The sequence below is a fragment of the Mangifera indica genome, chromosome 3 (genome assembly GCF_011075055.1).
Source record: "Mangifera indica cultivar Alphonso chromosome 3, CATAS_Mindica_2.1, whole genome shotgun sequence".
NCBI lineage: Eukaryota > Viridiplantae > Streptophyta > Magnoliopsida > Sapindales > Anacardiaceae > Mangifera > Mangifera indica.
Window position 1 is genome coordinate 12,466,512 of NC_058139.1, and position 15,618 is coordinate 12,482,129.

General features: G+C 32.2%; 2 protein-coding genes across 4 annotated transcripts; both read right to left on the reverse strand.

The window, feature by feature from the left end:
* Window positions 1-318: 318 nt before the first annotated feature.
* LOC123211786 lies at window positions 319-7,910 on the reverse strand. 3 transcript variants are annotated; one of them, XM_044630682.1, is made up of 13 exons: window positions 7,741-7,910; window positions 7,070-7,362; window positions 6,860-6,989; window positions 6,668-6,770; window positions 6,365-6,488; window positions 4,379-4,444; window positions 3,858-3,896; window positions 3,180-3,260; window positions 3,003-3,050; window positions 1,874-1,924; window positions 1,691-1,759; window positions 990-1,235; window positions 319-775 (listed from the first exon to the last, which is right to left on the reverse strand). In XM_044630682.1, the coding sequence occupies exons 2-13, from the start codon at window positions 7,286-7,288 to the stop codon at window positions 524-526; spliced, it is 1,428 nt and encodes a 475-aa protein (XP_044486617.1). In that variant the 5' UTR covers window positions 7,289-7,362; window positions 7,741-7,910; the 3' UTR covers window positions 319-523. The 3 variants fall into 3 exon arrangements, with proteins under 3 accessions (XP_044486617.1, XP_044486616.1, XP_044486618.1); XM_044630681.1 differs by having other exon boundaries at window positions 7,070-7,617; XM_044630683.1 differs by lacking the exon at window positions 3,003-3,050 and having other exon boundaries at window positions 7,070-7,617.
* A 5,994-nt stretch (window positions 7,911-13,904) lies between these two features.
* Window positions 13,905-14,333, reverse strand: LOC123211562 (S-protein homolog 6-like). Its single transcript, XM_044630368.1, has one exon. It carries the CDS (start codon window positions 14,331-14,333, stop codon window positions 13,905-13,907), a length of 429 nt encoding a protein of 142 aa, XP_044486303.1.
* Between the last annotated feature and the right edge of the window lie 1,285 nt (window positions 14,334-15,618).

A 15,618-nucleotide genomic window follows, 5' to 3' on the forward strand; every position in this document is an offset into this window, starting at 1 on the left:
CCTTAAAACGACATCTTGATTTTAAAGCATTATATGCCCCCATTTTTGGAATAATGAAAGCCATTAAGTTTGAATTTCCTTTTTCTCTTTTCCCCCTGCCCTTTCTTTTCTGTGGGATAAGCATCAATGTTATAAGGATAATCAAAAACGAATACTGAATCATAAACTATTTGTTGACTACCTTTATGACCATGTTCCTGGATCCATTCCATAATTTATATAAGTTGTCTTTAAATGTAAAGCATGGAAGTACTCCAGAAACAAACAGGAATTATGCACTCATATACAGAGACATTTAGAGATAGCAGGAGCAAGAAATGACAAATAAGAGCTAATTGAATAACATGATAGATACATAGGGTTAGCTTCCAGGCACGGCCAGAAACACACATTATCAAAACCAGCAATTCATTCATCAACCCTCACCATTTTGCTTGTCCCACTGTATAACAAGAATATCAATCAAACCCATTACAGAGGGATCTTCAGTAATAGCTCGATTTGAGACAACCAAGATTTTGATTTAATTATATGTTGATGAATGAGGTTTTGGTGGAATATAAATAGACGTTTCACAATCAATCGGGGTGTGCATAAGAGGATTCCATCTATCAAACACTATTCGACCCCCTCGGCCAATTCTTCCGTGGAACTTATAAGTTGGTGCTGATGTACCATTCTTGGCTGAAGTATCTGACGGTGGGGCAATGCCTGCAGCAACTAACTTTTCCAGGACCAGAGGTTTTGTGAACAGCAAAACTGGCTCAAGGGGATCCTGCATTAGACCCCACAGAAATAGTATACATTCACTAGGATGAAGTTGACATTTCACAATTCTACAAAGCTCAGGATACTTCCTTTTTTATTTTTTTCCCCAAAAAATATGTATGGTCATTAAGTCAGTGTTTAACCAATATGAGACCGGTTGGGGCCTGAAAGTGTGAGGTGCAAGAAGCAGGATAATCTGAACAGAGGGTAAGATTATGTACCAATTTATGGAACCATCCAAGTGGTGTATGTCGGTGCCTAAACTCTTGCTTAATGTTTGCTGTTGGAACTGTAACCAGGTTGGACTCTGTGTATGGCTGATTCTGAACTGCAGCAGGTCGCATACGTGGGCGTCTACTTGCAAGGTCATCTGAGTCCACAAATTCATCCTCACTTGAAGCAAACTTGCAAGAAACAGGAGGATAACCAGGAAGTGCCAAGCTATCCTCAAGAAGCCCAATTTCATGCTGAAAACACAGAACCCATGCACTAATTGATAACAGACTAAATTGCATTGCCACAAGGTGGCCCACCGAATGGAAAGGAAGTTTGAGATAAAGAGGAAACAAAGAAAAAGGTGGTCTGTCTTCAGATCAAATAGGTTGTCAAAGCAAGTAAATTTAGCAAAGTCTATACACATGTTATGAAGTGGGGAAACATATATTAGCTTTTCTTAGAGTGAATTTCAAGTGCACAGGAAAGTTTCCTTGCATCATATACTGCCCTGCCATTTTCACCATAGAAGAGGTGTTCCACCTTGTACTCCTATTACTATGGTCTTGAAAAAATGTTTCCAATATTCTTTATAATCAGTTCATAGCAGCAGTAATTACATAACTTCAAACCAATACACAAAGCTATTATATAGCATCTTCAGCAACTAAGGAACCAAAAATTTTGCAATGTGACATCAGAAACTTACCTTGCACTTCATTTGCATCCTTTGGAGATTAGCTTCACTCTCCAAGATATCTCTCTTTTTCTCTTCTCTCTACATACATACACATCCAAAGCCAATGAGCACCCCAAGTAGATAAAGAACATAAAAATTTATTATCAGACAATAAGCAAAGATAAATTCTGAAATTTCAACAAGAGAAAACACCTTAATCAAAGCATCAAGTATAGTCTTTGCTTGGTCAAGGTTGCGTCTGACCTGAAAATAGTAGTTCCAAAAGAAAATGTTTTATTTTTTAATGAAAATACAGAAAAATAATACGATGAGACAACTTTCCAAGGTAAATATAGCAAGTTAACATACACAATTAAAAAAATAACCACATGCAATTAAAACCATAAAAAATTATGGCAACAATTCACAAAACAGAAAACAGTAAATGAGAGATGTTGCTGCCATACATGGATGGAGATCCACATGCCTATTGTTTCAGAGACTGTGCTGAGAAAGATAGTGCCTAACAAATAGCTACTTGTGCATCTTTCAAGTTCATCAAAACTTTCCAAGATGATTTCTCTGAGTCAAGGATAACTTTGTAACATCATGTCTTAGTAACCAGGAGGTCAGATGACAGTATAGATGCTTTATCATTCAGCTACACTTAATGCTCTAAAATGTATACACCATATAATACTGACAACTTATACACATTCATCACATCAAACAGACCAGAGTTTCTATTTTTCTTTGATATCTCACAAGATGCTCCTAATGCTAAAATGCATCAGACTGACTTAATGCTTTTTAAACCATTAATGATCCTACACCAGCTAATTTATTTTAATTTTCTATTCCTGCCAGGAATCATAAAACAGTTTATCCAAATATCAAACTATAAAGGCAAGAACAAAGCACATTTTGTGAATCAGAAATGATTTCATTATGTGGTAAAAGACTGCATCATAAGTATACATATAGTTCCAATAATAAAACAGAAAACAGAGTTTAGTCTTACCAAAAGTGGAAGTAAATAACTATATAGATGAAAAATGTGAGGGAAACATCACAGAGCATATGGTATAAATAGTGATACCTATCAGTATGAGAAACAACATACTACAAATAATTCTGTCTCAATTTATTTAAGTGTTTCACAACTATGCAAAATGAAAATCAGCAAGTCACAGAAAAGCTAGATGTAGATTCTTCCAGAAGACACAGAGTACCAAGCTTGTGAAAACAGTTTTCTTCAAAAGGATTTCAGCGTACTTTTGAGTACTAAGTTCATAGTAGAGTCCAGGGCTTGACTATAAAACCAAGATATAGTGGAGCTCACCTGGCGAAGCTTTTCAAATGACTGAACATTATTTTCTCTCCTTTGCATCTACTCAAGAGACACAATAGGATTAGGATAATTATTAATAATGCAGCCTAATTGAAAAGCCAAATAAAAGAGCAAAAAGTTTTCACCTAAGAATATAAAAAACACAAAAGTAACTATGACATCACTTACCCTTCTTGTATGGAGTCTGTGAGCTTTCTCCCTTGGCCTAAAGACATTATATGGGTTGGTATCATTAACTGGCGGAGGAGGCTGCACCAAAAAAAAAAAAAAGTAGCCAACACTAAGGTTGATCCATAGCGTGCAATAAAAAGAGATTATAAGATAGAAAGATTCATGCACACAACACAATGTCATACAGCTGAATATAGCCAAATAAAATTTTCTGAATACAAAATTCACTTATTTTATTTTAACTTTTCTGATAGTTTTCATTCATTACCTCCACATATACAAGTTAACTACAAAGTTCACAGTCAAAAGCATAAGCTTTGTCCTTGGCCCATTCAGAAATAAGATTAATTTCTATAAAAATAACAATAATAGGGCAAGGAAATGTTACCTACAACTAGATATTTTAAGCATTTACCATTAAATGTTAAGTTTGTATAAGCCTAGTGCTATACTTGTTTAGCTAGCAGAATAAAAAGAAATGATACTATATGGTCCCAACTGAGCACACTGGGAGCAGAGTTAATATTTTAACGTAAATGAAAATTACCAATATATATATATATAAAATTTGATAAAACAAGATATTTTAAACTATGATTACAATAATTAAATTGTATTTAATCCAAACATTAGTCCATAAGCACTCTCTATACATAAAAAAGTGACAATATTAACCTGCAAACGTCGCAATATAGGTTTCTGCCATTTTTCTCTCTGCCCAAAAAACAGAAAAAGAGCAAAAATCAAAACATGTACAAGTATTTGTAATACAGTATGAGCAATTTGTTGACTTCAGTGGGATGAATATTCATCAGTTGATCAATCTAAGTCTCATAGTGTAAATTTATGTATGTCATCTCTTACTAGTCAAAGCCTATACAACTAGAAAGGAGAATTAAATGATTTCGTTGTTATTATATGTATTTCTTATTTCTTCTTATGATAAGATCATCTTGGAATTCTTGATGCTCATCACACATGAAAGTATTATACTAGTGCAATTGCATGTACAGTTACTACTATTTTTAGCATATTTTATATATATTAAAATTCAGGCCTCATTAAATTATTTTAATAATACCTCCTCCAAAAAGATGAAACTAACAACAGCATAATGTCAAAATTTTCCATCAGAACTTTGCCATTCCTGAGCTCATGATTGCTAAAGCCTTCTAAGCATGATAATTAAACCATACCTTGTCTTTCCAATAATTATACACAGACTGGATGACTGCATATCTGATGGTCTGAGCTTGTAGTGCCTATCATTGAAAACGGATAAAGAAGTTGAAATTACTAAAAAATATATAGTATCTTCATCAAATGATTCAACAAAGCAGCATACTAATGATAAACATCAAAATGCAGGCACAATTGAGTATTCAAAATGTTGTAAAGGAAAATTGGTATTCTATTGCATCAAAAGTTCAAAATCTGATACATCATAAGTTCAAAACTGATGCACCATAAGTTCAAATAGAGAAGCAATATGCTCAACTCAAAAATTTAAATAACAAAAATAATAAGCAAACACCAAAACTACTAGGCCTACAGTATAACCAATCTTAATCTCTCTTTGAATCTGCTGGTAGTGAAAACGTGATAATATGGCATGCCCAAAAATGTGTAGACAACAGTCAAATATCATGATACTGAATGAGAGACTCACTGATAACACAGTTTACATATGTCCATCTTTTACTATTTCTTTTCTCTTTATTTTTATTTTTTATTTTTTGGTTGAAGAAATTGTCCAGCATAAACACCCATGTATTTTTAAGTTAACCAGCAAATATATCCAGCCATAAGGAAGTTACCAAGTTACCATGTGTGGATATGAGAAGTACATGTACCATGTCTATTTCTGAATGTCAAGAAGTAGAAGCAAGAAATGGAATTCACAATCACTAAAAGTTTATATGCTGTTCCTTAAATCTGTATCCATTACTTCTCAACATTAAGTTATGAAAACATAATCTAATAACCAGTATCAAAATGTCCTGTATGTACTTTAGTTTATGTATTGTAGGCTTCTAAATTAAAATGCAACATGGGACAACCATAGAAAAAGACTTATATAAAAATCAGTTAAAAGAGTGAGACATCCCTCCCCTGAAAAACAAACCTGTAATAAATCAATGACTTTTTACTTTTGTACCTTGGCAGCCACTTTTGGAGTCCCAAACTATCTCAAAAGCAAGAAACAACACTGATTTTAAAAAGCCACAATGCTAAGGGTAAAATTCTAAACGTCACTGTTAAAATTCATAAGGGACCAACAAGTTTTTCATGTTGTGTTGGTTACTAATAGTGGCAGAGATCAAAGAATTCACTGATTTTATGGGGCTGCTCAATAAGCTTCCATTTATTATTTGAGAGGGAGACAAGAAAATGGAAGCTTCACTTGATGTGAAGAAAATCCTCCAGTTGAGTTCAAACGAATGGGAAGGCAAAAATTCTTCCAAGAATTCCAGGGCCTGAACAAACGTTCAAGGAAAATTTAATCCACTAGACACTATTCAATTAAAGTAGCATCAAATATAACAACACTAAAGTTATGTGCAAAATGATTCATAGTCCTCTGACTATTAGTTTCTGCATTGTCCAATGGCTTTTTTCTGACTGGCAAAAATTTGCAGAGAAACCAATCTTCCACATGTTACATCTAGATCTTGCTTGGATTTACTCATAGAGAATTTCTCTTTCTTGGAAAAGGAAATAAGGCCAAGACTCTCAAAGAATGCCTTTCTTTATTCTTGGTGATTTGGGGTTAAAGAAATAAAAGAATTATCGAAGACTCAGGATGAGAAATTAGTGATTCCTAGATAGATTGGTTATTTTTGTTGTAATGGATACCATATCAACTGCTTGCTTTTTGCAAGTGGATACCATATCAAAATATACCTTTATGTTTCCAATAAGAAAAAAAAACATGCATAGAGTTTATTTCCTAGTTTAAATTTAGATATCTTTCAAGGAGCAACAAGAATTTTTGCCTTTTATTAAATGCAGAACTGAGGATGCACTATCACTCAATCTATTCAAGGTTAGCACTGTGACACAAGTAATCAATTCATTTATATATATGAATCAACAATTTCATAAGTAATGCACAAAGTGAGAGTGAGTGACAGCCAGAACTGAAATCGATAAGAATCCGAACAATGCAAACAAAGTTTCACCTCAATAGCAACATTTAACGGTAGAAGTACAGGAATGGGTGAGCCAAGAGTAGGTGTTATAAGTCCAGCTCTTTCACGAGCTTTATGGTCCAACACCTCGAACTTAAAAAGAAGAATCTCAAATCTGCAGTTCATTTATAAAACAAGAAAAGAACATCCTATATAATGGGCCAAATGAAAACAAATAAGCTTTTCAAGATCATTTTTTAACACACTGCATCAGAGTGCATAAATTACAACTACTTTAATATCCCTCATAAAATCATAATAAGAAAAAGATACAAGACAAATATCATGAATTACTTTTCAGGTAAAAGAATTTTTCGGTCTTTATTGAATTCATGGAGCCAATCTTCATCCTCATTGTCTAAGTCATATTCAACAAACTCCCCAATCTCAGCCCGAGCTGCCAATGCCAATAATTGAAACTGAAGAATGTAAGTTATGTTTATCTAAATAATCCTGAAAGATAATTGAAAATCAACATCAACAGACCTCCTCTTGCGCGCAAATATGAATTAGGCTGAGTGAATGTCTGAGAATAGTCTCGCTCATAAGTATCAACTACCACAAACTGAGGCGTGGGTATTTCAGATGCTGTTTTCTTGGCAGTGGCATGATGCACCTGGAAGATATAATAAACCAATAATGAAAACAACAAAACGGCACATTGTTAGGTTCTAGTCCTCGCATGTTAATGAGTACCTCTGGGGTGTCATGCTCTGCCAAAGAAGAGTTGAGGCGGAGAAGGTGAGAATTGCGCGTGGCGGTTGCAGAAGTACTATTGGTATTGCCACTTGTACAGGTACTTGTAGGAGGAGGTGTAGTATCATTGTTGTCGTCTTCAAAATCTTTAAACGATTTGACAACGGGCAGTTTCTTGTGTATGTCTAGAGGCCGTGGCCGAATTGATAGCCTACTCATTCTTAACTTAAATTATTCTGTCTCATTTGATTTTAATTTCATAGACTCAAAGAGTCAAAACAAGCACAATCCTACTACACCATTAAATAGACAACAAGAAGAACAAAATACAAATAAGAGAAAAAATTTGAAATAATACAGTCGAATCCTGTTAACTTATAAAAAATTGGTTTCATTCTACTAATCCACAATTCAACCTAATGCTTACATTACAACTAACCTAAGTCATCTTATCTGAAAATTTGCACTATCCTACAATTGGGTTTTTAAAATTCCAGCATTTGAACCCCAACTCTGCCTTTTAATGAATCACATGTCTTCACAAAAAGCTGCCCCACAAAATTAACCAATAAGGAGATTCAATTTACTATAGTTTTAATGAGCTTTTTCGACATTATAAAATAGTCAAATTTCCATAAATCAGATTCAAAATATAACAGAGAAAGACTTGCCCGGGATTGTGGAATGGCTCGACCCCGACACTGGCACTAACGTTTTGGGTACGGTAAGCTCTTTAATACTGAGAATTTAGAGGAGAATTATGCTGATTGAACGTGTTGGGCTTAGAGTTGGCACCTGCAATGAAAATTAGGGTTTCTGCATTTAAGCTTTAATTTTGTTTTTCTTTAGGTTTTATTGTTTTATTATTTTTTTATTTGTAATTTTTTTAAAAACTATTAAATTATTTACAAAACTCGGAATAAATTATTACCTTATTTTATAAAAATAATATGTACATGTAAGTATTATATTTGATTGAATATAATAAAAACATACTAAAATATTAATTTATTTAATTGAGTATTATTATTGTAAAACATTTTTTATAGTTCTCATTATATTAATTAAAAATTAAAGTATTTTTATTTTAAAAAATTAATAAGTAATGATAAAATTATAAAAAATCAAGATTATCGAAATAATCTTTTGATACTTAAAAATAAGTGATAATTAGATTATTTTTTATATTACTTATTATATTATTATTCATAATAAAATATTATTAGACAAATCAAACAAAATAATATTAGTATTGAACTAAGCGAACTAAGTGGGTATATGGCGTTAACCAACACAATTATACAAATATAGCAAATAAGATGAGATAATATCCTTTATATCTTCATTATAAGTTTATGTAAATCTTAACCTCTTTATCTCATTTCCATCAAGAATTTTAACAAAAATTCACTTGAAAATTTCAAAATTCAGGCAATTTCATTTCAATCCAAGAAAGCTTGCTTTGTTGAATGTGGTTTCTTGTTTTTTTATAACATTATGGCTTAATTTGAGTTACAAATTGTTAAAAATGATAAGAAATTAAGGGTTTGGAGTTGGCTCTTACTATGTGTAAGTTTAATTTTAATATCGTTCTTTTATTAATTTTATTATAATAATTGTGAATTTGAATTAGAAGTATGATACCTAAACTTGTTAATTATGAGTGCCTGTGAATTTGAGTTATAATTTATGCAAAAGGTAAAGAATTCATGGGTAAAGGCAAGGTATAAGTAATTGTGCTTACTATTTATCGACCTCATTTTTTCATCCATTCTTCATTTTTATTGTGAATTTGACTTACAAGTATAATTTTCAACCTTGTTTATTAAGATAGTTGTGAATTTGAGTTAGATTTTTTTTTTTTATACAAAATGTGAAGAAATTGTGACACTAACACTCACAATATGTCTCAAGGATAAAATAGTATTTTTATAGTTACAGTTTTATTATGTATGAAGTGGCATAGGTTAAGGACTTGAACGAAGAGTTTTAATTGAGTTTTTATGCTAATGAATAGTTGTACATAGATGGTGCACATCCGTTTATCTGAATGTCACATCAATAGAATAGATAACGTGCTATGTTAGATATTTTTAAAGGACGTACGACTATGCATACTTAGGATGCATGCCTGTGTAGCCCATTATAGAAAAAGTCTTTATGACAAACATGCTATCGCACAAGAGGTGAATCATATCCAATGTTTTCTAAATAATGTTCTTATCCAAGATTTGATAAAAAGGGAGAAAGAGTCTAAAGAGCTGACATTATATTTTTGCAACAATGTGACAATTTCAACTTTGAGGAAAGGAGTTTTCTCGTGACAAGTGATCTTAGTTTCAATATTGAATGTAACACTCATAGGTACATCTCAAGGGTATAACGATCAATTTGTATGGTTATGATTGATGTATGATTGATTAAATGTGAAATAAAATGTTAAAGTGTGATTTTTAACTAACACATGACCATGCATAAGGAGGCCATGCCCGTGTGCCAATTGCCACATCTACTAGATAAGTTGAGCATCGCATGAGATTTGAATTAAGTAATACACAGTTGAGTGTGGTGAAGCATATGCCCATATATGATGCTACGTGAAAACAATTTATAAAAGTCATGTAACATTGATTTTTGGGCATTTGCCATTCCCAAAATTAGATGCACGAAACCCTAAGAAAAAGATAGTCTAAGAGAGAGATTGACCGTCTTTGTAGTGTTTATTCCAGTGATGCAGTGAGAAGGAAAGTAGGGAGAAGGAGGTTTGCTGCTCAATTTTGGTTTTGCAATCTTGAAGTTGAGGTAAGTAGGAACTCTCTTTCCCTCATTTGAGTTGTTGATAACGTTGGATTGAAAGGTCTCATTTCTGCCAAATTTCATGTTTGTATGATTATAGTGTTGGTAATTAATAAGATAAAGAGTTGTTGTAAATTAGGGATTATCATGTTTTATTGATGAGGTTGATGTATATTTGGCTGAGGATAAACATATGCCTGGGTTTATTAGTTAGAATGAATGCCAACTAATGATAAATAAGGAGATTGGATTGTTTTCTTATGTGTGATCTAGCACTTTGAAGTGTTGATGTTTGTTATTATGTTTAGATGAGATCATACACAGTCACTACATTGATAATTGATTATGTTTGAGAATTGCTTATCATAATGTTTTCGTGTTTGATTTTGCGTTATGTATCAATTAGAAAAGGTTTTGATGAGAACTTATTAGTAGGGAATTCGTGCAGGCCAAATTAGAGTGTGAAATAGGCCGTTAATCCATTTTCTAGATTCAACACACGGTCATGTGGTATGGAACACGCCTATGTGTGCAATACTCAAAATTTAAGTTAAGTTTTTTGGTGATTTGATGACTATTATATGTCATTGACTGTTGAATAGTCAAATAGAGAGCGAAGTTCCCCTGTGTATGTCTTATGTATGACTTTGTGTGGGGTGAAATGACTAAATTATCCTTAAGTAAAGTCGTCGAAGTAAGGTTGAATTAAGAAATATAGTAAGTATAATGAAAGGGCAACACTCGTGTCTAGAGACACACCTTTATGTATGTTTGATTTTATTTACACAAGGAGAGGCCACGAGGAAAAGAGGTCATGCATGATTTATAAAGTTAACACGCCCATGTTCTTGAAAGAACACACCTGTGTGTCTAGTACAATAGAGACACGCCCTTGAGGGGATAACTGTGTCTCATGCACAAGGAAGATACATACCTGTGTATCTTAGATAACACACCTATGCATGAATATGGTGTAATAGGTTGATATATTGGTGGGTTAAACTATGAGATTATTGGGTTTTAGATCTGACTTGTATATGATTATGAATGTCTATACAACAAGAGGTTAGAGTATGCGATGATTTTATAAGGTGAACTTGCAAATCTTTATCCAATCTTGAGTTATTATGTGTGAATTTGTATGATTTGAATATTGCTTTGTTATAATATGATTGAAGACTTATTTTCTGCTTCTAGGGCCTTTGAAATATGATAAAAAGATACAAGAAAACATTAGAAATAGATTGTGTAAGATTTGACAAGAATTAGTAAAAAATAGGGCTGCAAACATGTATGCATGATTGTCCCAAGGATAGACATGAGCATGACATGCCTATAATTTATAAAAATAACGTTATGTATGGTCGTACATGAAATCTGCACACTTGTACACCTATTAGCCTTAAGTTTTTCAATGATTAGTGGATGCTCGTACGGAGGATACACAAGTTCATTCATGCCACGTGGATAAGGATGTAGTGGATGACCATACATAGGAGTTATAAGATTGTTCATAAGACGAAGTTATGAGATTACCCTTAGAAATTAAGCACGACTATGATGATGATAGTCATGTATGGATAACGGGTGTATGCTCGTGCACTTGACCATGCATGCTCATACACCATGTCATACCTAAGGATGTTTATGAAGGGCTAGCCCATGCACAAGGAGATGGATGCATGCCTATGCACTTGAGTCTGCATGCATGTGCAATAGGTCATGACCAAGACTTCTTGTGAAGTTCAAGCCATGCATAGAAGGAAAGGATGCACAACTATGCATGTGATAGTTCATGTCCGTACACTCAACAAAAGGAAGGAAACTTAGTTTAAGCATTGAACATAATTAAGTAATCGTAAGGACATATAGGAGCACTGAAAGCTTCGCTAATTCTTGACAAAATATCATCTAATAGCACTCACTGCAAAAATGAATAAAACCTTTGAATACTTCTATTGATTGTCCTCCAACACTTTTTGTTCAATTTTAAAAAAGTTAGATGTCTCTTCTAGAACTCTAAACCCATTTTTTCACTATATCCCATAAATTATAAGTTTTTAAAAACATTCTCATCTTAGTATATTAATAATTATATTTTTCATTAATGAATATTGACATCAAGACTAGGATAGATAGTGACATATCCATCATAGTGATAAATGTATAAATAGTAGTAATTGTTGGTATAATTAATACACCGGAAAAGTTATTAATAATATTACACGGTTATGAACTAACATATACATATGGATTTATCTACACCATATTGCACTATATATATATATATATGCAATATGGTGTAGATAAATCCATAATGTCTGTAAAGCACCATATTATGTATATATTCTAGTCATGCCACTTAATTCAATGGTCACTATTAAATCATTTGCAAGCGTGCCACTACTCATGTAGGGACTCCCCACTCCACAAAAACTTACATGGGAAAATAATTATTATATTCAACACGAATATATAAATTGTTTTACCCAAAAAAGCATATACATATACATATATTTAGAAAGAAATTATAATAAAGAAAATATAATCTAGTGATGATCTGCTATTCTAGAATAGTGACGAGATAAAAAGGTTGATGAAATGAAAACTACATTTCATATGCAACAACAGAATCATTCTTTTTATTTGGTTATGTTGACTACCACTATAAAGATTGATGTTAATGTTTCATTCAACTTTCATCATTTCATGTTAATATTTTTTTCTTTCTTCATTGATAACAGTACCTACAACCACATTATATTTATTCATCAGCCTTTTTTTTTTTTCTATTTATTGTCATCCTTTAATATTAATCCAAAATGCTCCAACAGAAAATATTTGTGTGTATTTTTTGATTCAACAATAATTTAAGAACAATAAGTTTGGTAGGTGAACAGCCCGTTAGGGATCTTTGTAATCAATTCATTATTTTTCGTTTTACTATATATATCATTTATTGACGTGCAAATATTCAATAACATCTTTATTATATGTTATTAATATAGTAAATAGTAAGAGTGGATACATCAATTGAAATTTTTCTTTGATGCAACTGCATATAAGCAATATAGTAAATTATGTTTTGTATTTAGAAAACCTTTGACATCAATGCATGGTTATTAGTATTTTATAATATGATATGATATGATACACATAAAAACTGATATATATATATTCTAAGATGTATAAAAAATTATTAATACTGTAGATATATCATATGATATGATACATATTACTAATATAAATCGATATATTTTTTTAGATAAATGATGACACGATAAAAATGTTTTTGATAAATTCTAGATAGCATTTTATTATTATTTAGAAAAAAATATATCCCAAAAGATAATATAATTCATGATATATTATACAAAAAATTAAGTTTGGATAAACGGCATAATAAATGATTTGATTATCATACACCAAAGATCTTCCTGTTCGAACATGTCTTAATTAGACACATAAATTAACATAATATTTCAAAACTATACACAAACACACAGATATTACTCATCACAAACAGACAAATAAAAGAAACCAAGAGGAGAGCCTTTAGCACTGTTGTTAAAGGTGATGGAGCTGAAAACAGTCCGATGGTCCTTAAAAAATGCCACTGTTTTTCTACCGACAAAAAAGCAATGGCAAAATTGAACTCAACGAGAAAACTAAAACTTTGCTGGGTTCTGCAATCTCCCACATTATGGGATTTGTCCTGCAGTTAAAAATCACTGATTTTGGTGAAATTCAAAGATTAAAAACAATAATTTCTCAGAGCCGTCCATCTGTTTCTGGCCAATGACTACAGTGACAAAATAAAATATTTTCAGAGAATTTTTTCAGGAGCTCAACAGCATCAAAATATATTGTGGCCATTATGAAACCGGATAAGATGTGATGCAACTGGCAAACTTTTACTTGGATTTTACTTATTGGTTGCTGTGACTATCAACTTCAGTACACACAAAATAATGCAAACATACGCCTCACTATTTTAAAATCGCACTGCACTGCACTGCACTGTAGTGATTTTATGCATTCAGTACCATGGAAAGTCTTTCTTCCAGTTGACCTCATCGTTGCTGAAGTAAAATCCGTCTTCTTTCACCAGCCAAGAGCACTTTCTAAAAGGGTTACACCGACGGCAATCCCTTCGAACTTTAAAAGCGTCGAAACGTTTTCTTTTTTCTTCCCACTTCATGGTGCACAAGAAATTTGTAGTGCCCCAGAAGTTGGTTTTGAGTCTCCAGCTGAAATCATCACCTTCTTGGAGCGCACGTCCGCCAAGATCACTGTCCTCGGAGGAGCACCAAATGACCAGAGGCAATGAGGAGTTGTTGGAGAAGCCATTGATGACACGAACCTCGTATTCTATACCGAAGATGTATTGGTCCGGTTGGATAAAAGAGATGATAATTATGCCTAAAGCAACGAGAAGTATAAGCAAAATGCTATTGTGAATCTTCATGCTGTGATTTTGTGGGAAAATGATAGTGTTGTTGATGAGATGTTCATGATTTATAATGCAAAATAAGTTTTTTTTTTATTATTATTATTTTTTGGTATGGTTTATTAGGGACCAAATATTGTTAATAGACTTTATATTTGTATATCCCACGTTTGAAAGATACATTTTCAATTATTAACTCAACCCACTATAAACGTTTAACTATTTATAGCGTCTCACATTGGATGGGAAAATACTGACAAATAAATAAAAATGGTCTGGCATTATTGGCTCAAGCAAATTTACCACTTCAATTTTAGCGGCTAGCTTTTTAAACAGATTAAGTTAGTTCCTGCAAAGTCCAACTTAACTTTAGTGGAAAACATGCAAAAGAGTTCTAATATATGTTAAGGAAACACTTCATATGGGTATATTCTTTCAACTAAGTTCAATATTTTTAGCTATATTGTTATGTTGATGTTGATTGCGCGAGTTGCTTACAAGACAGGAGATCCACTACCAGTTATTGCTTATTTCTTAGATCAAACTTAACTTAGTGGTGTTCTAGGAAACAAAAGGTAATGGTATGTCCTTTACAAAGGTAGAGTATCAAGCCTTGACAAAACAACTAAAATTGCTTGGCTTAAAAGCCTATTTTCTAAACTTGACCTATGATTCTCTTTTTGCCCTATTGTTTAGTGTGCTAATCAAAAAGATGATTCTTTAGCTTCCAATCTTGTTTTCCATGCAAGGACCAAACTTTTAGGTATTGAAGTTATTGGCTTAATGGTCTTGAAGGTCCAACCCACATTATTATATAATAATTTAAAATAAAGAGGATGTACAGAAAATTTTACATTGATATTTTTATTATAAAAAGATATAAATATATTTCTTTTGGGCTTTTAAGTGGGACATAGAGTCGAACCAAGGATTACATATAAGAGAATTTGTTTTTCTTTCTTACACAAATCAAATAAGGAAAATGTTATATTTTTTTTTATCATTGATTCATTACTAGGTATTATCAAAATTATCAAGGTTTATTTGAGGAAGTATTTAAAAGGTTATTTCTTTTGTATTGATCTATAATCATAGAGTATCGTAGGGTTTCGATTAGGAAAATAATTTAGATATTTCTCAATTGTTGATTTCAAGTTTTTAATTTTCTTGAAAGTGATTGTACCTAGTTTTTCTTAATAATGGTTTTAATTCAGAATTAGACCAGTGATTGTTTTTCCTCTACATTGAACGACTTTTCATGTAAATTATGTGTTTCTGTCTATGGTTGATTTACTTCATTTTT

What these genes read in the sequence shown, in the direction of transcription:
- LOC123211786 (XM_044630682.1), bottom strand. Translation starts at nt 7,288, where the DNA reads ATGAGTAGGCTATCAATTCGGCCACGGCCTCTAGACATACACAAGAAA. An exon ending in CAGAGCATGACACCCCAGAG is followed by an intron (nt 6,990 to 7,069) that starts GTACTCATTAAC and finishes TATATCTTCCAG; the next exon opens with GTGCATCATGCCACTGCCAA. An exon ending in TTGGATGGTTCCATAAATTG is followed by an intron (nt 776 to 989) that starts GTACATAATCTT and finishes GGTCTAATGCAG; the next exon opens with GATCCCCTTGAGCCAGTTTT.
- LOC123211562 (XM_044630368.1), bottom strand. Translation starts at nt 14,333, where the DNA reads ATGAAGATTCACAATAGCATTTTGCTTATACTTCTCGTTGCTTTAGGC.